This window comes from Mesoplodon mirus (assembly GCF_964341445.2).
Source record: "Mesoplodon mirus genome assembly, chromosome: 13".
Classification (NCBI taxonomy): domain Eukaryota; kingdom Metazoa; phylum Chordata; class Mammalia; order Artiodactyla; family Ziphiidae; genus Mesoplodon; species Mesoplodon mirus.
The window spans coordinates 48,050,693-48,077,704 of record NC_138989.1 but is presented as its reverse complement, the minus strand read 5'-3'; the positions used below and the strand labels follow the sequence as shown (position 1 = coordinate 48,077,704).

The 27,012-nt window shown below is 35.7% G+C and overlaps 1 protein-coding gene across 1 annotated transcript in view; it reads left to right on the top strand.

The window, feature by feature from the left end:
* CCDC178 (coiled-coil domain containing 178) overlaps window positions 1-27,012 on the top strand; it is a gene marked incomplete at both ends in the record, with an annotated part of 366,144 nt that overhangs the window by 305,900 nt on the left and 33,232 nt on the right. The window contains 2 exons of the mRNA XM_082640606.1: window positions 23,482-23,612; window positions 25,247-25,329. Coding sequence (XP_082496732.1) covers window positions 23,482-23,612; window positions 25,247-25,329 — 214 coding nt within the window. The remainder of the gene's footprint in view (window positions 1-23,481; window positions 23,613-25,246; window positions 25,330-27,012) is intronic.

Below are 27,012 nucleotides of genomic sequence, written 5' to 3'. Positions count from 1 at the left end.
ATTTATGCAAGTTTCAAGTTTTAGAGTTTTATTTATGCTCAAGAAGACAGTGCAGTTTATAATTTGGGATGTGTGTGTCTGTGTGTGTGTGTCAGTGTATGTATATATACATATTTGCTAGATCAAGATTGTTAAGCCTGTTAATCATCATTATTTTAATTTTTGATTTGCCAAAACAGATGGCTATGTTGAAGTCTCTTATATGTTGATACATTCATTGATTTCCATTCTTAGTCATTAGCTCCATACAAATGTTTGGTTGATATGTGTTTCTCATTAATTGAACAACTGTTTTCCTTTATACATATATATTGATCATCTCTATATCTAAGAATGCTATTTGTCTTAAAGTCTCTTTTGCCTTATATACCCAAGATTTCATTGGGCTACTATCTGCCTAGTATACTACTTTTGACTATTTAGTTTCAAGCTTTTATATCTTTAGATTTTAGTGTGCTTCTTGTAAAGTATATATAAGCACGGTTTTTAAATCTAATCTTCTGTCTGACGTGATGAGAGTAATTCATGTATGGTTATTGTAATCAATTATATATTTGTATTTCATTCTGTTATCTTTTTGTTTCCTTTTGTCCTGCTTTTTCTATTGCTTCCTTTTTCTCCCTACTTGGCTTTTTAATTGATTGAGAAATCTTTCCTTGTTCTGTTTGGGTTTTTTTAATTCCATTTTTCTCCTTTAGTTTGAAAGTCAAACACTATTTCTAACATTTTATTTGAAATTTTATTTTTATTAATATACTTTAAATTTTCCCATGAATATCTGATAACAAAATGTGCCTCATATTTTATTTTAGTACAGAGCATATTTTAAGTACACTATGATGTGTTAGAGCATTTTAATTCATATTACTGATAGACATATATACTATTGTTATAAAGCATATGTGTCTATCTTTCTTTTAGATTCTCAAATTAGATATTATAATTTTTATTACCATTGCTTGTAATACTGTTATTTTGTACTGACAGTGTTTGTTTGACTTTACATATTTACCCTTTTAGTTATTGTTCACCATTTCTCCTTGCAATTATATCCTCTCTCTGGGATCATTTTCCTTCTCTGTTTATGTCCTTTCTGGTAGGAACATAGGACATAAACACAGTTTTACTTTATCTAAAATGTTTCTTCATTATAGTTGTTCTCAAATAGTACTTTTCCTGGACCTAAACATATATGCTGCCATGTATCTTCCCCCAGAAATTTGGAGATTCATTTCACTAGCAGATAGCATGTAATTCCTTCCTTTATATCCTTAAATATTTTGTACGTAGTATTTCATTTTCTGATGTGATATCTGAAATCTTTGAAGGCTATATGTAGTGGTCTTCTCTGAATCACATTGTTTCCACTGCATATATTTAGTAATTTTTGAGAGCTCACATATCTTCATCTCTGTAAAATGTGTGTCCCAATTTAAGACTGCTTCCCTCCAGAGAGAATTTGCACTGGTTTTCCCACCTTCCATTGGTTTTGCAGCATCATTCTCACTTTTGCTGCCCATGACCTCATCCTATTTCTTACCATCCTGGTCACTTTCGATGACATTTCAAACTCTGACTTCACTTGGCCTAAATTTGTGCTTTGGATTCTCCTCCCTCAATCTTTTCCAAACTATCTGAGCTTTATCATCAAACCATTTCCTCTGGGGATATCATCTCTACTGAGATGCTGTTACCTTTCATACTATGTAAATTCAGTTTGGCATAGTAAATTAATGACTGCTTTCTGGCTCACTGTTACTTCTTTGTTGATAATATCTTACCCAAAATTTTGGCACTAAAATTTTATTTGTTTTTTAAATTTTTTAAAAAAAATTTATACAGTTTTTAAATGTTACTTTCCATTCACAGTTATTACAAAATAACTGAATACACAGGGCTGTATTCCCCGTGTTGTACAATATGTCCTTGAGCCTATCTTGCACCCAATAGTTTGTGCCTCCCACTCCCCCATCCTTATATTGCCCCTCCCTGTTTCCCAGTGATAACCACTAGTTTGTTCTCTGTATCTGTGAGTCTGCTTCCTTTTTGTTATATTCACCAGTGCATTGTATTTTTTGGATTCCACATATAAATGATATCATACAGTATTTATTTTTCACTTAGCAACATGCCCTCTAAGTCCATGTTGCTACAAATGGCAAAATTTCATTCTTTTGTATGACTGAGTAGTATTCCATTGTGTGTGTGTATATGTGTTTGTGTGTGTGTGTGTATCCCACATCTTCTTTGTCCATTCTTCTGTTGATGGACACTTAAGATGCTTCTGTATCTTAGCTACTGTAAATGATGCTGCTATGAACTTTGGGGTGCCTATTTTTTTCTAACTAGTGTTTTCATTTTCTTCAGATATATACCCAGGAGTGGAATTGCTGGATCATATGGTAGTTGTCTTTTTAATTTTTTAGGAAACGTCTGTAATGTTTTCCACAGTGGCTGCACCAATTTACCTTCCCACCAACAGTGTATGAGGGCTCCATTTTCTCCACATCCTCACCAATATTTGTTTTTGTGGTCTTTTTGATAATAGCCATTCTGACAGATGTGAGGTGATATTGTGATTTTGCTTTGCATTTCCCTGATGATTAACAACGTTGAGCATCTTTTCATGTGCCTGTTTGCCACCTGCATTTCCTCTTTGGAAAACTGTTCAGTTCTTCTGCCCATTTTTTAATTGAGTTGTTTGCTTTCTTGATGTTGTATTATATGAGCTATTCATATATGTTGGCTATTAATCCCTGATCAGTCCCATCATTTGCAAATATCTTCTCCCATTCAGTAGGTTGTCTTTGTTTTGTTGATGGTTTCTTTTGCTTTTCAAAAGCTTTTAAGTTTAATTAGGTCCCATTTGTTTATTTTTGCTTTTATTTATGCCACTAAAATTTTAAACAGGACAATATCAGGAGAGAGATTCCATTGGGGGGCATTTACTTAATTAATTGAATAATTAAATAAAATCCTTGTGCAGTGGCAAACTGTGTCAGCCACCTTTAAAAGTCACTAAAGTTTTAAAAATCTTTCTTTCAGGCAAATGTTATGTGTCTCTGTTTTATTGATTCTGCTTGACGCAAGTGAGAATAATGTGAAGTCTTTGCTAGTAACAACCCTCTCTTAAGGTTTCCTATAAATTGCTTGTGAAAGGCCCTTAGTTATACTATAAAGTAATAAACTTTGTTTAAGTTGAGATTTACAGCTATAAATAATTCATTTAGTGGGAAGAGAACAGGAAGATACTCTAAGATCAGGTTTCTCCTCTGTCTCATACTACTTGGGGAGCTTGGGGCAACTGTCCTGCCTGGCTTTGCTTCAGTTGGCTAACTCCTACTGAACTTAGCTATTGTATCACTTTCATCAGGAATCTTACCAACTTATGCAAAAATGGCTAGTTACTCCTTCTCTGAGATCTTGTAGTCTACTGCTTTCTGTCCATCTTCTACATTTATCTATATACATAAAAGATATATTTGTCTGCTATGTCCCTCTGAGCCACATTGAAGATAGAAACTAGCTGGTGCAATGGATCCTTGGCCCACTGGATGTAAAGGACAGGCTCTGACACAAAATAGTTTCTCAATAAAAGTCTGCTTTATGAATGAATAGTAGTAACTACACTGCCTTCTGCCTAGAAATGTTTTAAGTACAAATGAGATAATGGGAGTGATACAGTATATATCTCTGCTGTAAATGCTATAAAAATGTAGGGCAGGATTATCAGTTGAGAGCAAATATCTGAATATAAATATATATTTGCCTAAATAAAGTAGGAACTAATTTACTCAGATGATATTAATTTGAAATTTGTAATCAATAAATATAGATGACAAAGCTATATCTGCATAAACTATGGCAAAATGTTGAAGTAAATAAAATAAACTTGATACAGACCTGCTTCACGTACTTTGGAAAACAAACTATCTTTTAAAATATAAATTCCTCAATTGCTTGTAGGTATGTCTCATTACTGTTGACAGGTATTCTTACCTCTTCATTAAATGTGCATTTGTCAGGGCCTCCACTTAAAAGCAATGTTCATAGTCCTTGGAAAATCTGAAGATATTTCCATGATTTCAAAAATTGCATAACCCCATAGTCACCAGTGCATCTTCTCCCTCCCACTAATCTTACCTGGTATATCACAGGACTCTTGAGTTACTCAATTCCTACCACTATTAGAAAAGTTAGCATTTTGGCCATAATTTTATCCTCTCAAGCCAAAATGGTAAATTTAATAACAATGGTAGGAATCAGTGGTGAGAAGGGAGCAAAGAATCCAATCGAAAAATAATTGAAAACTAAAATTAATAGAACATAGTGAGTCAATGGATGATGAGAGATTTGGGTGAGGGAAGTGAGCATGGCTCCAAGGATTTTGTCTTGAGCAACATAGTGGATGGTGGAATCTCATTCTAAATCACAGGACAATAGGAAGAGAAAGTAGGTAGGATGAGAAGGTCTCTGGACCCAGTGGATTCATGTATGAGCTTTGACCTTGGGGTCCCATTGAGTAGATAAGGGAGAGTGTCCAGTAGTAATGCTACAGACCAGTCAGGCTTAGAGATGTTTGCTTTGAAGATAAAGATTGAGAGCCATCGTTGTTTGAGCTGTAGTTTATTTTTTTTCATATTCTGTGAACAAATTTATTTTATTTTTTTAAACATCTTTATTGGAGTATAATTGCTTTACAATGTTGTGTTAGTTTCTGCTGTATAACAAAGTGAATCAGAATATGTATACATATATCCAAATATCCCCTCCCTCTTGCACCTCCCTCCCACCCTCCCTCTCCCACAACTCTAGGTGGTCACAAACCACTGAGCTGATCTCCCTGTGCTACGCAGCTTCTTCACACTAGCTATTTATTTTATTTTTGGTAGTGTATATATGTCAATGCTACTCTTTCACTTCATCCCAGCTTATCATTCCCCCTCCCCGTGTCCTCAAGTCCTTTCTCTACCTCTGCATCTTTATTCCTGTCCTGCCCCTAGGTTCATCAAAACAATTTTTTTTTTAGATTCCATATATATGTGTTAGCATATGGTATTTGTTGTTCTCTTTCTGACTTACTTCACTCTGTATGACAGACTCTAGGTCCATCCACATCACTACAAATAACTCAGTTTTGTTTCTTTTTATGGCCAAATAATATTCCATTGTATATATGTGCCACATCTTCTTTATCCATTCATCTGTCGATGGACACTTAGGTTGCCTCCATGTCCTGGTTATTGTAAATAGAGCTGCAATGAACATTGTGGTACATGACTCTTTTTGAATTATGGTTTTCTCAGGGTATATGCCCAGTAGTGGGATTGCTGGGTCATATGGTAGTTCTATTTGTAGTTTTTTAAGGAACCTCCATACTATTCTCCATAGTGGCTGCACCAATTCACATTCCCACCAGCAGTGCAAGAGTGTTCCCTTTTCTCCACACCCTCTCCAGCATTTATTGTTTCTAGATTTTTTGATGATGGCCATTCTGACTGGTGTGAGATGATATCTCATTGTAGTTTTGATTTGCAGTTCTCTAATGAGTAAAGATGTGGAGCATCCTTTCATGTGTTTGTTGGCAGTCTGTATATCTTCTGTGGAGAAATATCTATTTAGGTCTTCTGCCCATTTTTGGATTGGGTTGTTTGTTTTTTTGTTATTGAGCTGCATGAGCTGCTTATAAATTTTGGAGATTAATCCTTTGTCAGTTGCTTCATTTGCAAATATTTTCTCCCATTCTGAGGGTTGTCTTTTGGTCTTGTTTATGGTTTCCTTTGCTGTGCAAAAGCTTTGAAGTTTCATTAGGTCCCATGTGTTTATTTTTGTCTTTATTTCCATTTCTCTAGGAGGTGGGTCAAAAAGGATCTCGCTGTGATTTATGTCATAGAATGTTCTGCCTATGTTTTCCTCTAAGAGTTTGATAGTTTCTGGCCTTACATTTAGGTCTTTAATCCATTTTGAGCTTATTTTTGTGTATGGTGTTAGGGAGTGATCTAATCTCATACTTTTACATGTCCCTGTCCAGTTTTCCCAGCACCACTTATTGAAGAGACTGTCCTTTCTCCACTGTACATTCCTGCCTCCTTTATCAAAGAGAAGTTGACCATATGTCCGTGGGTTTATCTCTGGGCTTTCTATCCTGTTCCATTGATCTATCTTTCTGTTTTTGTGCCAGTAGCATACTGTCTTGATGACTGTAGCTTTGTAGTATAGTCTGAAGTCTGGGAGCCTGATTCCTCCAGCTCCGTATTTCTTTCTCAAGATTGCTTTGGCTATTCGGGGTCTTTTGTGTTTCCATACAAATTGTGAAATTTTTTGTTCTTGTTCTGTGAAAAATGCCACGGGTAGATTGATAGGGATTGCATTGAATCTGTAGATTGCTTTGAGTAGTATAGTCATTTTCACAATGTTGTTTCTTCCAATCCAAGAGCATGGTATATTGCTCCATCAGTTTCTATCGTCTTTAATTTCTTACATCACTGACTTATCGTTTTCTGCATACAGGTCTTTTGTCTCTTTAGGAAGGTTTATTCATAGGTATTTTATTCTTTTTGTTGCAATGGTAAATGGGAGTGTTTCCTTAATTTCTCTTTCATATTTTTCATCGTTAATGTATAGGAATGCAAGAGATTTCTGTGCATTAACTTGGTATCCTGCTCCTTTGCCAGATTCATTGATTAGCTCTAGTACTTTTCTGGTATCATCTTTAGGATTCTCTATGTATAGTATCATGTCATCTGCAAACAGTGACAGCTTTACTTCTTCTTTTCCAATTTGGATTCCTTTTATTTCTTTTTCTTCTCTGATTGCTGTGGCTAAAACTTCCAAAACTATGTTGAAAAATAGCAGTCAGAGTGGACAACCTTGTCTTGTTCCTGATCTTAGAGAAAACGGTTTCAGTTTTTCACCATAGAGAATGATGTTGGCTGTGGATTTGTCATATATGGCCTTTATTATGTTGAGGTAAGTTCCCTCTGTGCCTACTTTCTGAAGGCTTCTTATCATAAATGGGTGTTGAATTTTGTTGAAAGCTTTTTCTGCATCTATTGAGATAATCATATGGTTTTTCTCCTTCAATTTGTTAATATGGTGTATCACATTGATTGATTTGCATATATGGAAGAATCCTTGCATTCCTGGGATAAACCCCACTTGATCATGGTGTATGATTCTTTTAATGTGCTATTGGATTCTGTTTGCTACTATTTTGTTGAGGATTTTTGCATCTATGTTCATCAGTGCTATTGTCCTGTAGTTTTCTTTCTTTGTGACATCCTTGTCTGGTTTTGGTATCAGGGTGATGGTGACCTTGTAGAACGAGTTTGAGAGTGTTCCTCCCTCTTCTATAGTTTGGAAGAATTTGAGAAGGATAGATGTTAGCTCTTCTCTAAATGTTTGATAGAATTCGCCTGTGAGGCCATCTGGCCCTGGGCTTTTGTTTGTTGGAAGATTTTTAACCACAGTTTCAATTTCTTTGTTGATACACCACACATATATGGGTCTTGTTTTTGTATCCATTCAGCCAGTCTATGTCTTTTGGTTGGAGCATTTAATGCATTTACATTTAAGGTAATTATTGGTATGTATGTTCCTATTACCTTTTTCTTAATTGTTTTGGGCTTTCTTATTATAGGTCTCTTCCTTGTCTTGTGTTTCCTGCCTAGAGAAGTTCCTTTAGCATTTGTTGTAGAGCTGGTTTGGTGGTTCTGAATTCTCTTAGCTTTTGCTTGTCTGTAAAGGTTTTAATTTCTCCATCGAATTTGAATGAGATCCTTGCTGGGTAGAGTAATCTTGGTTGTAGGTTTTGCCCTTTCATCACTTTAAATATGTCCTGCCACTCCCTTCTGGCTTGGAAAGTTTCTGCTGAAAGATCAGCTGTTAACCTTATGGGGATTCCCTTGTATGTTATTTGTTGTTTTTCCCTTGCTGCTTTTAATATGTTTTCTTTGTATTTAATTTTTGATAATTTGATTAATATGTGTCTTGGCATGTTTCTCCTTGGATTTATCCTATTTGGGACTCTCTGTGCTTCCTGGACTTGACTGACTATTTCCTTTCCCATATTAGGAAGTTTTCCACTATAATCTCTTCAAATATTTCTCAGTCCCCTTCTTTTTCTCTTCCTCTTCTGGGACCCCTATAAATTGAATGTTGGTGCGTTTAATGTTGTCCCAGATGTCTCTGTGGTTGCCCTCAATTCTTTTCATTCTTTTATCTTTATTCTGCTCTGCAGCAGTTATTTCCACTATTTTGTCTTCCAGGTTACTTATCTGTTCTTCTGCCTCAGTTATTCTGCTATTGATTCCTTCTAGAGTATTTTTTATATCATTTATAGTGTTGTTCATCATTGTTTGTTTGCTCTTAAGTTCTTCTAGGTCCTTGTTAAATTTTTCTTGTATTTTCTCCATTCTATTTATGAAAGTTTGTATCATCTTTACTATCATCACTCTGAATTCTTTTTCAGGTAGACTGCCTATTTCCTCTTCATTTTTCTGGTCTGGTGGGTTTTTACCTTGCTTCTTCATCTGCTGCATATTCCTCTGGTTTCTCATTTTGTTTAACTTACTGTGTTTGGGGTCTCTTTTTCGCAGGCTGCAGGTTCGTAGTTCCCATTATTTTTGGTGTCTGCCGCCAGTGGGTGAGTTTGGTTCTGTGGCTTGTGTAGGCTTCCTGGTGGAGGGGACTGGTGCCTGTGTTCTGGTGGCTGGGGCTGTATCTTTTCCTTCTGGTGGGCAAGGCCACATCTGGTGGTGTGTTTTGGGGTGTATGTGAACTTAGTATGACTTTAGAAATCCTCTCTGCTAATGGGTGAGGTTGTGTTCCTGACTTGCTAGTTGTTTGACATTGGGCATCCAGCTCTGGAGTTTGCTGTCCATGGGGTGGAGCTGGGTCTTAGTGTTGAGATGAAGATCTCTTGGGAGAGCTCTCACCAATCAGTATTATGTGGGGCCAGGAGGTTTCTGGTTGTCCAGTATCCTCAGACCTTCAGACCCAACACCTGGCCAGAACACCAAGACCCTGCTAGCACACAGCACAGAAGATAAGAACGAGAGGGAAAAAAAAAAAAAAGACAGAACCCTAGAACAAAAGGTAAAAACAAACCTATACAGACAAAATCACACAAAGAAGCATACACATACACACTCACAAAAAGAGAAAAAGGGGAAAAATATCTATCTATATATATATAAAAGGATGAGAACAACCAAACCAATAAACAAATCCACCAATGATAATAAGCACTAAATACTAAACTAAGACAAACATAAAACCAGAAACAAATTAGATGCAGAAAGCAAACCCCAAATCTACATTTGCTCTGAAAGTCCACCACCTCAATTTTGGGATGATTCATTTTCTATTCAGGTATTCCACAGATGCAGGGTACATCAAGTTGATTGTGAAGATTTAATCCACTGCTCCTGAGGGTGCTGGGAGAGATTTCCCTTTCTCTTTGTTCGCAGAGCTCCTGGGGTTCAGTTTTGGTTTTGGCCCTGTCTCTGTATGTAGGCCACCCTCAGGAATCTGTTCCCCGCCCAGACAGGAGGGGGTTAAAGCAGCGACTAATTAGGGCTCTCTTGCTCACTCAGGCCAGGGGAAGGGAGGGGTACGGTAGTCATAATTGGAATGGGGGCAAGCCTGAGGCAGCAGAGGCCAATGTGACATTGCAACATCCTGAGGTACACCATGTGTTCTCCTGGGGAAGTTGTCCTTGGATAATGGTACCCTGGCAGTGGCGTATTGCACAGGCTCACAGGGAGGTGTGGAGAGCGACCTGTGCTTGCACACAGGATTCTTGGTGGCAGTGGCAGCAGCATTAGTATTTCATGCCTGTCTCTGGAGCTCGCTTAGGTGGTGCTCTGCCTTTTGTTGGCACACTGGGAAGGAATTCTCTCTCCTCATGCACCCCAAAACAAAGGTCTCTTGCCTCTCTGGCAGGTCCAGACTGTTTCCCAGCCTCCCTCGCTGCTAGCCCTGGTGCACTAGCCCCCTTCAGGCTGTGTTCATGCAGCCAACCCCAGTCCTCTCCCTGGGGTCTGACCTCCGAAGCCCGAGGCTCAGCTCCCAGTCCCCACCCGCCCGGGCAGGTAATCAGACAAGCCTCTCAGGCTGGTGATTGCTGGTTGGCACTGATCCTTTGTGCGGGAATCTCTCCACTTTGCCCTCTGAACCCCTGTTGCTGTGCTCTCCTCCATGGCTCAGAAGCTTTCCCCCCGCCCAACCCCATCCCCACCAGTGAAGAGGCTTCCTAGTGTGTGGAAACCTTTCCTCCTTCACAGCTCCCTGCCAGAGGTGCAGGTCCCATCCCTATTCTTTTGTCTCTGTTTTTTCTTTTTTCTTTTGCCCTACCCAGGTACGTGGGGATTTTCTTGCCTTTCGGGAAGTCTGAGGTCTTCTGCCAGCATTCAGTAGGTGTTCTGTAGGAGCTGTTCCACATGTAGATGTATTTTTGATGTATTTATGGGGAAGAAGGTGATCTCCACATCTTACTCCTCCACCATCTTTAAGGTCTTTCTCTTGAGCTGTAGTTTAAATTATGGGAGTATAAGTTGAGTGAGTCTCCAGCTCACTCCTGGAGACTATAGAGAGGAACAGAATTGAGGTCAGAAAACCTTAGGAATCACAGTAACCAGCAAATGAGACTGAAAAGGATGCACCGAACAATACAGGGAAACCAAGAATAAAAATCAAAGGAAATACTTTCAAAGAGTGGCAAAGGATTTATCCATATCAGATGCCACAGATGATCTTTGCTTACAGCCATGTTAGTGAGGTGGTAGGAGAAGTCTGAAGTGTGAAGGAAATAAAGAAATGGAAACAGAAGAGGCGACAAGAGACTTTCAAATTCCTCTGGAGAAATGGAAAGCCAATTGGTCCCATAGCCTACTGACAATCCAGTTTAGTTCTATTGCACTGTTTCTTTGATGAATCAATTAAGGTTCAAATAAAACTGTCACCTAAAGTCACATAGCATGCTACTACCTAGATCTGCTTGAGCTTTCAAATATCCAATGATCCCTTCACTACTACCACCAGGAATTTCCAGAACATGGCAGAAGAGTTGTAATTTCCTTACTATGAGTTACTGTCATTCCATTTATATTAATCATTGCCACCATTGTACTTTTCAGATTCTGTGAGTGTCCTGGAATTTAGTTCATAATATTTGCTGAAAGAATGGGATTAGTTACTGACACTTAAAAGACATTGTTTTATTATTATATATATATGTTGAATATTTGTTGTCACCTGGATTCAGTTAGATGCTCTAGTTCAAGCCAACAAATGGATTAGTAAATTTTTGGCATCCATGACAATTTGCACTATTTTGCAGATTTTCTGATTGTTGAAATCCTGTTAGCCCCAGTGCAATTCTATATCAGTACAAGAAGCTAAGACAAAAATAAGATCATAAGATTTTTGCATTCTAGATTAGTTCATAAAGAAGAAGTTCATCCTTATCTGACCCCTGATTTCTTATAGCTGCAGGCTGGTTTCTTTCTGTCCACAGGCTCACCCCCATTTGCATGAATGTGTTGTATATTTTCTTTACACTTGCAGTTGAAATTTGCAAAGAAGCAGTTTTGTTTACCTGTGTGTAAATGAAATGAAGATACTGGAGGTATTTATAATGGAACTGGATGTCTTTAAAGTAGAAAAATATTGTATTTCTTCTTGAAGATTCAAAATAAATCAGTGAGCTCTATAATTAATCATTTTTTATATAATATTTTTATTGTGAATTGATTTTAGGGAAATGCTATTTTAAAGTATCCCCTTGACTCGTTTGCATCGAAACAAGTGGGTCTCATAAGACTGTAAATATATACTGTGAATAATCATCAAAGAAAGTTGTTCAACCACAGCTCATAAACAAACACCAAAAGATAGGGCATTCATTTAGCTAAATTTTTAAAATCAAGGGATTTAATTACTCTCGGACAAATGACTGACAGGCAGGCAAGGAAGTGGAAATTTTAAGAATATGTTCATCTCTAAAATATAGTGATGGCTTAACCTTCCTTTTTTTAACCTTCATGTAATTCCATTTTCAACTTTTTAAAAAGAGTTATTTTTCATTTGAACAGTGTTTGTTCTTTTCTTGTGAGGATAATTTCTATTATAGAATTTTTAAAATTGTTTTATTCTTGACTGAATATCTTTTTTGAAATCATAGGGAGCAGTAGCTTCAGAATTAAGATGATCCTTTTATTTATTTTTGAACTGTTCATGAGAATTGTGTGTGAAATTTAGCAACTTAAGTAACCAAAATATCTAAATTTTTATCTTCATAATTTTTTTTTTTTTTTTTTTTTTTTTTTTTTTTTGCGGTACGCGGGCCTCTCACCGTTGCGGCCTCTCCCATTGCGGAGCACAGGCTCTGGACGCGCAGGCTCAGTGGCCATAGCTCACGGGCCCAGCCGCCCCGCGGCATGTGGGATCTTCCCGGACCGGGGTGTGAACTTGTGTCCCCTGCATCGGCAGGCGGACTCTTAACCACTGCGCCACCAGGGAAGCCCTTATCTTCATAATTTTTAAGGCAAATATCCATCAGAGCACAGTAATTTTATTCCAGAACCAGATATCTATGAAACTAAGAAGTTTGTAAGTTTTGCAGCTAATTACTACTATTAAATATGGAAAAAATATTAGATTTGTTATCTGTTATATGTCATAGTATGTGTTATCATTGTAATGTGTACAAAAGAAATACAAGTGCATATTCATATAAAGGGATAGACTTGATCTTTATTTATTTATTTATTTTTTTGTGGTACGTGGGCCTCTCACTGTTGTGGCCTCTCCCGTTGCGCAGCACAGGCTTCAGACGCGCAGGCTCAGCAGCCGTGGCTCACGGGCCCAGCCGCTCTGCGGCATGTGGGATATTCCCGGACCGGGGCACGAACCCGTGTCCCCTGCATCGGCAGGCAGACTCTCAACCACTGCGCCACCAGGGAAGCCCTAGACTTGATCTTTAAATATTAACTATGAGAATTAGCAGTGTCTGTTATGGATCAGCTTGTTTTCTCTCATGTCATCAGAGTTTTTAATGTATTAGCAGAGTTCCAAATACAGAATCTTGAAATGTATTATTATTTATATAATGAGAGTAATAGAGTAGTCCTTTATTAATTTCCTTAAAGGCCAGCTCCAGATTTGGGAATGCATGTTTTATTTTTCTTAAGTATACCTAAGCAGTTGACAAAGAGATTTCCAGAAATGAGCTACGTGATCTTTAACACCAGTCTGTGGAACGGATTTGATAATAAAGAAATATCTCATTACTTTTGAGATTTGTGTACTGTACATGTGCCGCTTGGTAACTGAAAACTCTAAAAAGATCAGTATTAACTGGATTTTGTAGATCTGTCATTCCTGCCGTGCCAAAAATCTGTGGAGTAGTTTGTAATTGCCATTGTTTGGTTTATTACAATAAACAGAACTGATGGGGCTTATGCTATTTGCCTTGTGAGCTGCACTTCACATCAGTCTGTTGCATTAAAATTGCATGCACATATCTTCACTTATCAGTTTTATTTATCTGTCAGAAACAGAAAAAGGCAGTATGCTTTCAGCATATGGAACCTTATAACAAGCAGGTCAGAAATTATAATCATTATTTTAATAGTCTCGTGCAAATGTATGACTATATGTCTGTTTCTATTAATCACCTAAAATATGTTCCTATAAGAAAATACTGTTATTTCCTTTATCATGCTGTTTCAAAGCTTTAAGTATGATTTTAATTGGATTACCTAAGGTACAAATGCAAATCTGCAGAATATAGGATTTTTTCTCTTCTTTGTCAAATACACGTCATTTTTTCTTAGAGCTGCTTCTACAGTTAGACTGTTTGACTATGTTTATAGGTAAGAAACACAAGGAGATTATCTGAAATGCTTTAATTTTCTCCCACAGTAAAAAATCTTCATAATATTTCTACTCTTAGGCTGCAGGCTTCTCACCTATGAAATTCTCAAGCTCACTAGCAGTCACATCAGATGTACTATGAAATTTTCAGATACCTGTGGTGAGTTAATCCATGCATACACAGATACTTCCTTCAGAAATCCCGTAACCTCTAACAAATGTCACACATCTCCAGCACCACACCCTCACTCCCAGTTCCCACCCCAGTGTACTGGGAAGTGATTTTTGCTTCAAGAATGTGGAATGTTCCACACCTCTCATATTTGTCCTACATGTTGCATTGATGAGGGTTGTTTATTGCAGTGATTCTATTAATTTCCTGTTTGAATGGTGCATCTAATGGATTTTTCTTGTGTATGCAGAAAAATTCTCTGTTCTTTTAAACTACCATCCAGTTTTTATAAGGATATTTTTCTTCCAAAAAGTATAAATGAGGTATTGTTTAAAGATCTGTCTCATATAGTCAAATCTTCAGCAGTTGCATTGAAAACATGTCTAATAATGGACAAATCATTATTCATAGATAAAGAACTTTGCTGTCTATGAGTTATTGGTCCTGCCAAGTATTACCTTTGTATTTCAAGGGGCGTCTGTGTTTTCAGTACTGACTGGTCTTTGTTTCCTGGCAAAACAATTTATAGTTCATTTTCAGATCACTATACATACGGTATTTGTATTTTAATTAAAAAGACTGTTGTTATGTCTGATTCTTATAAGCAGAAATTCATTATAAGGACATTTCTCATTTCCTTGAAATGTTCCCTTTCTTTTTTGCAGGGTTCCTAAATTGCAAAAGCCAGTTAAATTATGTCTTTGGGGAGTTAATTTTTGGCACCATATGTCTCTAAAAATGATTTAATTTTATCTAAAGCATGTTTGCAATGATATTTATGTTCTGTAATGCACAGAGAGCAATTTAAGGAATCTTCTTAAAGAAAAAACACACTAGTCTACTATTGCTCCAACACAGTAACATACAATGTATGTATAAGCTTACAAAATATTCTGTTTATTTAGATTAATATGTTGTTGATATCTGTTTTGCCTTTTAAAACTTTCACTTAGCAAAGTGTCTTCATGGTATCAACGTGGCTGACATGAAAATGTTATTGCCATTATTCTTATTAGGGATCCGATCTCATGATTTGATAATTTTAGAAAATTTAAATCACACACGCAAAAAGTCAGTTGTCTGAGGACTAATTTGGCTTTCTCCAAAGCACCATTAATCAGTTTATGTATCCGTATACTTTTTCAAATGGATGTACCACCAATCCTCCTCTAATTCTAGCAAATTTAAATTCTCATGAAAATAGGTTACGTACGTCTTCTAATTTAGTAGGAAATAAGTTATAAGGTTACTACTCAACAACTGTATTAAATATGTGAGCAGTGTGGAGAAAAATACCAAAATTTTTAGCAATTTATGAAGTGTCTAGAAGTAGTAATACTTTCCTTATTGATGTAAACTCAAATATTTTGAGTAGTTCTTTTATTATGGGTAAGATCACATTTAGGAGATACATAACAAAAATCTTGTATTACAAAAAAAAAAACTCTTGTATGTTAGCAGATGGTCAGTGTAATAGGATACTTTTTAAAAAACCCAGACTATAATAAATTATCTAAAAGTAATTCCAAGTCATAATATATAGAGGATACCTTTCCTACAGAGATGTCAGCTTAGCCTATGGGCTATCAATTAAATATACAGTAAGTTACAGAGTTATGTGTAAGCTATATGTGTTAATGACAAATGACATAAAGGTTAATGACAAATTTTTGTGTACCTTTACCAGTTTTGTAAATCTTGACATTTGACATATTTGCTTTGGACGATTAAACCAGTATAGATAGATGCACTCAGAACCCTCTATCTGCCCATTCCTAATATTATTTTCCCCCTTCTTTCTCAGAGTTAACCACTAGCCTTTTTTTTAGTGTTTATCATTTCATCTGTGTTTTTAATACTATGTTTATATAGTAATTAATTTAAAATAACTATTCGTTTTCTTTTTATTTATATAAGTGTTGTACTATGTATATCACTTGCAATTTTAGTATATTTATTTTAAATGCTAGGATTTAGGGTAGGAACATACCACAATATATTTTTTCATTACCCAAGTGTAGACAGATTGTTTCCAAATTTTCATTACTGCAAGTAATGCTATAAATGAACATTATTTTGTTTCCTTGAGAACATATTATGACCGTTTCAAAAGGAATATCTCTCAGACTTCAGCATGTGTTACATCACTTGTAGGGCTTGTTAAAACACCAATTGCTGGGCACCAGAAATTTCCAATTCAGTGGGTCTGAATGGCTGTTTTCCTAACAAGCTCTGGGGTGATACTGATCCTTCTGGTTTTGAGAACCACTGTTCTAGAATTTGTATATTTAAGTATGATTTCTGGATCAAAGGAAAAATATGCCTGCAATTTCAATACATAATGGCAAATTGCTCTTTAAAGTCTTTGTATCAAATTATAAACAAATTTGAACAGTATACGAATGTTCAGGGTTTTTTCACATCTTTACCAACAATTGGTGTGGACTGCTGGGTTTTTTTTAATATTTGCCAATCTGATGAGTGTGAGGTATATATATTTGTACTCCATTAGAGGTTGAACATGTTTTCAAGTGTTTATAGACCAGGTAACTCTCCTTTTCAGTGTATTGCCTATTTGTATCATTTGCCCATTTTTCTGGTGCGTTTGTATTGTTTCTTTTATTGATTTCTAGGGGCTATTTCTATGTTAAAGAAATTAATCCTTGTCAGCTGTGTTATTAATATTTTCTCTAAGCCTGTGGCTTATTTTGTTAGTCTAAGTTTTTAAAAAAATTTGAATGTAATTAAATTTGTCAATTCTTTCCATTAGAATTTATTATTTTAATATTTAGTTTAAAAAATCCTTCCCCTTCTGAAAGTCATAAAGTTAGTCTGTCATAGTTTCATACAAAAATCTTAAAATTTAGCTTTCCTCATTTTAATCTACCTTGTTTTTATTAGTGTATATCATGAGTTAAGGATCTAATTTTGTGTTGGGTCCTTGTATAGGGTAAACCAATTATGCCATCCTTTCTCCACTGATTTAAATGCTACCTTTGTCATATTTCAAATTTCTGTATTTTATATGAGTGTCTGTGTTGTTCAGCTCTCTTTTCTGATCAACCGTTGTTTATCCCTTCCAAGGCTGATATTGCTCTTAGTTCCTACAGCTTTGAGACAAGTTTTATATATTGCATGGCAAATTCCTTGAGCTTATTCTCCTATTTCACAATTGTCTTAGGTGTTCCCAGTCCTTTGTTCTTCCGTATGAATTTTAGATCAAGTTTCATGAGCCCCAATGAGATTGTAGACTACTTTGTGAAAAGTTGACATGCATGACCATGATCCTCTCTTCCAGTATGTGGACATGTTATATCTCTCCATTTATTCAGTCCTTATTTTATATTTTTCAAAAATGTTTTTTAATTTTCTCTATAAAACCTACATATTCTTTAATAGATTAAAACCTAGGTATCTTACATTTTACATTGTGATTATGAATGGGATTCTTAAATTACAAAACTAATTTTTTTTATGTTACTGATTTTTTTCAATGCTACTCTTGCAGGAAAAATGTTCCTAAACTCTCATTACCTCCTATTATTGGCTTGTAGAGTTTCTTAAATTTTCTCTGTAGATATTCTTCCTCTTATACCTATCCTTTTTTCTTTTATCTTCTTATTGCTTTGGCCAGTAAAATTTTAAACAGAGGTATTGATTCCTGATATCCTTACTTATTTTGCCTTGACACTCATGGGAATGTTTCCAAAGTATCTCTACTTTGTAAACTGTTTGTTGGAAGTTTTTTGTTTATACCCTTTATCAGGTTAAAGAAATTTTCTCTGTTCCTTGCTAGTTTGCCACAATAAGTTTTTCATTGTTGATTGTTTTTGTTCAGTGTTGATTCATATCAACGTCTTTTGGGAATGATTTTTTTTCTTTACTATATTGATGTAGTTAGTACATGAAAATATTTGTGGATAATGAAACATTTTTAAATTTCTGGGATTATTAAATTATAGTTCCTCTGTACTGTCTTCAGTTAAAATAATGAGCTCCTGGATGATACAAACCATTTCATCAATCAATAAGTATTTATTGGCACTTCCCTGGTGGTGCAGTGGTTAAGAATCAGCCTGCTAATGCAGGGGACACGGGTTTGAGCCCTGGTCTGGGAAGATCCCACATGCCACGGAGCAATTAAGCCCATGCGCCACACCTACTGAGCCTGTGCTCTAGAGCCCGTGAGCCACAACTACTGAGCTCGCGAACCACAACGACTGAAGCCCACCTGCCTAGAGCCCATGCTTTGCAACAAGAGAAACCACTGTGATGAGAAGCCCGCGCACCTCAATGAAGAGCAGCCCCCACTCGCTGCAACTAGAGAAAACCCACGCACAGCAACAAAGACCCAACGCAGCCAAAAATAAACTAATTAATTAATTTTTAAGTACTTTATAAAAAATAAGTATTTATTAATCAACCTCTTATTACTAATAAATTAGTTTCAGTCTTAAACCAAGCAACAAATTAGGAGAGCACTTTTACTTTGCACTCAGAAAATATGGATGGTAAATTATTTCCTTGCTAGGCAAAGTGAAAGGAGAGAAGGAGAGTTAAGAACCTATCGTTAGACCAATCACAAGCACTGAAATTGAAACTGTGATTAAAAATCTTCCAACAAACAAAAGCCCAGGACCAGATGGCTCAACAGGCGAATTCTATCAAACATTTAGAGAAGAGCTAACACCTATCCTTCTCAAACTCTTCCAAAATATAGCAGAGGGAGGAACACTCCCAAACTCATTCTACGAGGCCATCATCACCCTGATACCAAAACCAGACAAGGATGTCACAAAGAAAGAAAACTACAGACCAATATCACTGATGAACATAGATGCAAGAACCTATTGGTAACTATTGTTGCATAACAAATTGTGCCAAAAGTTAGCAGCTTAAACCGATAAACATTCACTTTCTCAAGAAGTTTCTGAGGGTCAAGAATGAAGAGCTGCTTAGCTAGGTGGTTTTGGCTCAGGGTCTCCCACAAGATTGCAATCAAGTTATTGGACAGGGTGCAGTCATCTGAGCAGGCTGGAGAATCTGCTACCAAGATCACTCACAGAGCTGTTGGCAAAACAAAAAGCTTCAGTTCCTCACCACGTGGGTCTTTCCACAGAGCTGCTCATACAACATGGGAGCTGGCTCCCCAGATCAAATGATCTGACAGGATGAGAGAGAGAGAAAACCCAGGACAGAAGCCACAGCTCTGAGTGTGTGTGTGTGTGTGTGTGTGTGTGTGTGTGTGTTTCCTGGAAGTAGCACACTATCTTCTGCCATATTCTGTTCAGTACAAGAGAGTCACTAAGTCCATCCCATAATCAAAGGGAAGAGAATTCTGCTTAATTTCTTAAAGGGAAGAATTATCAAATAATTTGAGGGCATATTTTTAAAATCACACTTATGTATATTTTGTTTTCTCTGATATTAAATAACAAACACTTCAACACTACTTCACTCTTTTCACAGTGTGTCCCAACTGTCCCCTTTGGGTTAGGCATAGCAAGGCTTTACTTTATTCTCTTGGCCTCCATAATGAAAACAAGACATTTTATGCTCCAGCCTAACCCTGGAAAATACCTGAAAAGGTGGTGCTTTGAAATTTCTAATTCTATGCTAAGAACATGAGAATGGTATAAGATGATATTTTGGTGCTGACTTGATTATGGCTAGTCCTAATTATTTTGAAACCTGTAACTGGAATATCAAATAGTGTTACTTTATTCTTAGCATATTGTGTTTTTACATGCATGTAAACCCATTTAATTAGAGGTTTTGTGTGTTGTAATATATGCATTATAACATTTAACATTAAAGCCAGGTTTCTGTGATACGTAGGAGTTAGCAGATGTCATGAATTTATGTCGGCAAAGTAACTTGGATTAAAAACAGAATCCATATAATATAGTGTATTAAAACAAGAAAATGGAGACTCATTCTTGTGACAATATTCATTTATTCTGTTTTACTGTCAAAGAGTATCAAGCTTTAAAATGTTAATAAATTTCAAGAGCCTAATCAAATTTAACCAGAAGGTATTTTTACCAAATGTAGAAACGTATGTTGTATATTGTATGCCATGCTCACAAGTGTGCGTTATATATAATGCTCACAATGACACAAGATCGCCAGCTGTATCTCAATACACCATGTCAAAATGGACATTGACTAGTTTTCCTCTTCATGAATAAGTACGTACGTAGCAATCGTTATCTCAAAAGAAGTATCAATGAATTCCATCTTTGGGCTTCCTTCAGCAAAGAGCTCACAAAGCAAGTATTAGAGCCAAGCTTACCAAATGTGCTATAAATTCAAACCAGTCAGAAACCATTGTCAGCAAACTCTTCCTCCCTTTTTGCCATTTTAAATGGCTCAGATTACATACCAGCTGTTTCCTGATTCCACTTTCCTGACACAGTTGAAGATCCTCACTTCCTCTTTTTGTTTACAAAATCAAGGGCAGTGAAGTTGGGGATCTTTTTCCAAAATGACTCCTCCTGCTCTAACATTGCTCCTCCTTCGATTTCTATGAGAATATTCTATTCTCTTCCAAAATTCTTGAAATACTTGCCTGGGGCTAAGCAGCAGCCCAGTTCGTTTCAATTCCAACGGCTCTCAATTCCATTCTTACTTCTGAATACACGGCAAGGAATGCCCTTTCTAACCTCCCACTCAGTATGTTTGTGTCCCTCTCTGTCCTTTTTTGTTTCTCTACCACTTCCTTCCTCATCTCACCTCACCTTCCCTAAAATCTGAGTGAGAGGGCAGGAATGTAATCGTTCCAGGAAATGATTATGCTTCAGGAATGTAATCATTGGAATGTTTCATTCCAGAAACACTGGGTTAATTGAAGTCAAAGAGATCAAAAACCATTTCATTTACTTTGGTTCCAACCTAAATTCTGCATCCAGTTGAAGGATTTTTCCACTCATAACTCTCTCTCTCTCTTTCTTTAATTTTCCCTTTCTATATTTTTATGTCTTGCATTTACTTGGTTTATTTTTCTCTTCTTCCATTAATTCGTACGTTCCTGAACGTCTTATTCACTTCTTCACTTTTGACACTAAAATTTTACCAGTTCACTTTATTGAGTTAATATCAATAAGTATTTATTGAGTGATCACTGTCTCCTGACATCTTATAATTGGGCTTTTATCATAACTACTTTCCTAAGAGAGTTGTCTTCATGACCAACTCTTAAATTAACTGTACTCCTGGGTTCTTAAATATTTCCCCATATATATTGTTGATCATCTTATTGTCTTTAATGTGCATCCGTATACGTGTACATATGACTTTTATTGGATTCTGATTCTTCTCTTTAAGAATGCCTTCAGTTATTCTCTTTCCTGGTTTATCTTTTTCTAGAGGCTTATTAGCTATAGATATTTTTTAAGTTTTTTGAGATATTACTCTTTCTTAGTTGATACCTAAGGAAATTTTCTACTTAAGTAGCTTCAGTTAACACTTATATATGGACTAATTTAAGGCCTTTGTGGCTACCTCAAGCTAGAACACAGAAAAGTGAATAAAATTGACTTACTGTATACAACAGTTTCTCCTCAATTAAGATGTGGGTGTGGGAAATATTATCATCCAATTCACTTTGGTTGATGAGCTCCCACTTGTAAAACCTTCCACACATTGAAGAACGTCCACTTGTAAAAAAAAAAAATTATCTTCACTTTTAGGAATTCTACTAGAACTCATCTTCCTCTTATTTGTCTTTTGTCATACTTGTGTATATCGTAATAAAAATATAATGCTTTGAGTAAAGTGTTCTAGTGTCTTAATGAATATGTCAAGATACAGCACACTCTCCCCCTATTGGCTGTCAGAGCTGGCAGAAAAAATTTTAATATTATATTAAAATTATTAAAATATTTTATTTAAATAAATATTAAAATATTACAGAAAAAAATATTGACAGATTTTCCTCTTCAAAAAGTGATTTACTGTTTAATTCATTAGCCTAAATTATCTGAAATGCCCGTAAACTAATTTCAGGTAATGTATTTCGGCATTTAGCAAGCTGAAATATCTATAGTTTCAAGGTTATTTTTTCATCCTAAGTTAATAAATTAACCAAGAATAGAGGCTTTATTTTTCTGTGGGTTTACATAGATACCTATGTGTTGCTCATTTCAATGCATAATGAAGATAATGATGGTAAACAATTCACATGCAACACCAGGTAGCTATTTTTAAAATGGTTACTTTTAAGTAAACTGTTTATTGAAACATGCATACAGAAAAGTTCACAAGTCACATGTGCAGTGTTTGATGAAGTTTTGCAAAGGATCCCTTAAATGTAACCAGTACCCAAAACAATAAATAGAACATAAAATAGCCTTTTTAATGTGACATGTTTTTATTGTTATGAAGAAATATTTGATCTGAAATTTTTTGGTGTTTATCTTTTCATTCTGCAAAATACAGCTCAAAAGAAATCAACATAAACAATTATCCACATTACCAAAAAATAAAAGCGGTTTCAGTAACAGAATATATTATGGGAAAAAGTTTTTAATATGGTTTTTTCCGTTAATTTTGATGAAGCTTATTTCTTTGAAAATAACCTAATTATAACAATTCCGTATGGTACAGCTATGCTAGCTGTTGAAGTACAAATGTATATTGCCTTGATAACAATTCTACTGTGTTTTTTGTTTGTTTGGTTGGTTTTAGATTAAAGTTCCAAAAGATAGAGAAATTTCTCACAGGAGAAATCTTTCTTTCTGTGTTTAGATTCCATATTTAAAATGTCACTTCTAAGCGTCGTGTCCACTGTACTTTAGTGCAGTGAGATATTCCTATGTCGCATAGTCAGAGGGAGGTGGATTAATAGGGAGTTCGAGCTGGAAAGTTCTTCCCTGTTATTGTTCTCCCTCAGCAGTTGGTGGCTAAGTTAATTCTCTTTAGTTCTGTCATGCTCTAAAGCACACATTGCCAAACGCTGGTAAGGGTTTGTGAGGAGAAAAAGAAGCGATGGTGTCCATCAAAGTCTCAAAGTTGCATTTTTAAACTTTGGCTTGACCTGATGTGCCATTCAAAAAAGCTTCGAAAGATTATTTTTTAAAGAAAGGTTCAATATGTCCCGAGGCTATCGGTTTTGAGTTAAACTGGGTGAAGTAGAAATATTTTACTCATCAGCTTTGCAGTCACAGAGTTTGCCTCAGCTAGAACAAAACTGCTGAGGCATTTAGAGAAAATTAACCCCCCATCCTGGCGGCCAGATGTGACTGGTTTCTGATGAATGCACATGAGTGGGCTGAAAAATCAAGAGACTGTGAAATTCCTGTCAGGCCCGTACAGTGCAGAATGGGCTATTGACTGCTTTCTATATTTCCCTCCATCATTCTTCTTGAACACTGCCATTAATTTCCTCTCCTACTCTGACTTGTGTTTTTTCCCCTCCCTCTTCCCTTTAGTTCTGTCAGCTGCAAAGAAGGATACACAAGTTGTGGCAGAAGCACTTCGAGCTGGTGGTCCTCTACAGCCGTATGAGGCTGGCCAAGTTCCAGATAGACTCTCAAGAGAGTATTCAAAAAATATTAGCTGTGTAGGTAGGTGATTGCAGGGAAGTGGGAAAGATCATTCTGATCTAGATTGAAAAGCAAATGATGGGTAGTGTGATGAAGCATTAAAACCATATCCCATCAGAGTTTTATAAATTTTTAACCTCTTTAATAAACTGGAATTGCATGAAGTATGAATTCAGTAAGTTAGCATATACGCCATGCATACATACTTTGGGGGGAAAAGGGAGATTGAACTTCTTGCTCAAAAACCTCAGAACGGGTTTTTATAAATACATTTGATATAAGTATATATTTTCCAATCTTCAGGCTTTGCAGATGTCATCCGGCTGTTTAAAAGATACTGTCAGCAGTTGCCTTGTGTTGCTTTTGTGTGAAATCTACTTCAGTGAAAATGACACTGATGTTTATTTTATTTAACTGTTTTCTTTCCCCTTCTGTTTTTGCAAGAGGCTCATCCTCCCAAGCAGATTTGGAGATGACTTTATTTAAAAAATGAGCAATTAGTGATGAGAATGTAACAGTGGTTCCAGATGCGTGTGAAATTTTACTATTTGTGCCTGTAAAAACTTTTAATGGATCAGTTGTCCTTATTTTAAGGCTCTAATCTATTTTAGAAACCCATATTAACTATTTGAACACTATTATTTGAAAACTACTTACATTTTTTTAAATGAATATTTTGTTATTTGAAATGTTACATACGTATAAAATATAACCTCCCAAAGGAAAACATCCATCACCTGTTCTATCAAAAAAAAAGAACTACCTCTTCTATAAAAAAACAAAAATAATATCACTATAAAAAAACATAATTTTTATTAACTTGTGGTATTAGCAATGCATGCTGAAACTAAGCAAACCAAATTCTTTTCTAAATATTTTAATTACATGTACACATCATGATGCTTTTACCACAATTTAAAAAAGGATGTTGCGAAGCACTTCCAAAGCTATTTCAAATTTCATTTTTACTTGTGGCTATTTTTGCTATTTTCTTCTGAGGGTATATATATATAGATATGTAGATATATATCCCATATAAAAGTATATATGCACTTTAACAAGTATATGTACAAATACTTTATATGTATGCTTTATATACATACTTTAATAAAGTATGTATATAAAGTATATTTATTTAAAGATTCTGTTGATAATGGATTATAAAAAATTTTTAAATAATAGGAGAAATTTTAAGTTTTGAAAAGGTAGTGCTTAAAATATGTAGGTTTAATAGAAATTCATATGTGAACTTGAGTATAAACTATAACTGCAGTATTTTAGAAGTCAGGAGAATATTTTTTCCCTTAGAAATGTTTGTTAACATTTAGTAAATTAAAATTTAGAGTGGCTGTAACCCATGGTTTTCTTTTAAATATTCAAAGGTAAACTTCATGTTCTAATTACTGTCTTGGAAAAATCCTATATTTCTTGCCCAACTGTAAACATTCTTAAAAATCTTTCAAATGATAAATTCTCTTTGTGAATTAGGGTATATTTTGAAATATTGAAAACATCAATAGAAACTATTTGAATATGGGTAAAATGAATTCTCAATCCATAATCTTCAATAGTCCTTATTCTAATTTTTCATTAGAAATTCTTTACCAAACTTGATTTTAAATTACTTATTTTTATGGCTTTCACATACCAGCTCAAGTGAAAGGATAGAAATGATAGTACAGTATCGAAAATTCAGCTACTCAACACCTAGAGATACAGCAGCAAGGCTGGATCGTATTTGGGGAACTTGAGGAGCATAACCTAGTGGATTCTTTTCTTATCTACTGGAGAGACCTTCCATTTAGAAGATTTCAATTTTGGCTTTTAATCAAATTTTGAAAATATAATTTTCAGGATCTTACCATAAAACTATAGAAACATGTGAAATACTCTGGGATAAGTCAAGTCCAAACCCCCCAACATGGTACACAATGCCCAACTCCTGCTAACCTTCCCAGCTTCATCCATCTCCACACAAGTTCCTTCAGTCAATTGCAGTCACTCCAAAATTCCTACTAATCGTTACACTTTCTATTCAACTCCTTCTTCCACTCCTGTGCTTATATTCTTCCCTCTTTCTGCAATACTATTGCTTACCTTCCTGTTAAAGAAGTTTGACTCAACATGACTAAAAATTGCTTAACAAACCAGATGCCATTGCTCTCTATGTTTATGATTCAGTAGCATGTCCACTTTGGGCAATCTAATGTTTTATATATTGAAGGTAGTATTATAATGATGCCATGAGATATTAGTGAACTATTTGATGAGAAAATCATCTGATGAACCTTCTGAAAAGTAAATGGTATATAACTGATATTGAGCAAAAAGCAATTCAAAATAAATGTTGAGCAGAAAAAGGAGACTGTATCATCCTTGGGCTTGGAAGAATTCCTTGCCAGACCATCAAAAAGCATAACTGGCAGCTCTGCAGATGGCAGAAAACCAGGTGGGCCAGATAAGCTTTTGAATTACATGATCAAACAGGAAGCAATAAAATGAACTATATTCTGGAATGAGGAATCAGTATATCTAACTTTGCAGCCATTTATATCAATATCTGTGTAGGGATTTTAGTTCACAGCAATTTTAATATAAGCCAAAGTGAACTACTGCAAACTTAGAACCAATGCCACGTTCCAGCTCTAGCAAGCACATAAGACTTCTTGACTCTGACCATGTACAGTATATTTGACAGTCCTAACCTCACATCCGAGCCCATATAAAGTAAGTACTATTATTTCATTTTAACATCATTATTTTTCTCTTTGTATTTTTAATGTATTTAATGCTGTGAGATTTAATACCTCTTTGGCATCTTATTTAGAAAAAAGACTCATTGTTAACTCATCATTTAAGTGAAAAAATGTGATACAACCACAGCATGTTAATGTGATCTTATCCTGCATAAGCACAAGTGTTTTCTCTGGTTAAAGATGATACTCCCATTGCACTTTTTCAAAAGTTGAGTACATCTGCAGTATTTTATTTGGAAAGGATTTGGAAAGGATAGTTTAAGGGCCATATTGATTTACTTGAGAGCAGCAATTTAAGAGAGATGAGGAAGAAATATATAAAATTTAGAATGCTTAATTATAGAAGGAAAAGACTTTGTCCCAGACATCTAAATGACCACCAAATGAAGGTCAACACATGAATATTTTGATGAGCTCTAGAGGGCAACATCTAGACCAATGATGGAAGAGTTTGGAAGGTGGGTTTGGGCTCAATAGGAATACATTTTCTAACAGGTGATGCTGTCCAGATGTGCACTGCTGATACTCACGCAGACGTTACTGCAGTGGTTGAGGGAAAGCAAATGGTCTAAGAGTCAGCCAGAGAGCACCTCCTCAGACAGGGCTCCTCCTGGAATGCTCTCCTGACCTCCTTACACAACATCTGTGTGTGTCTATACCT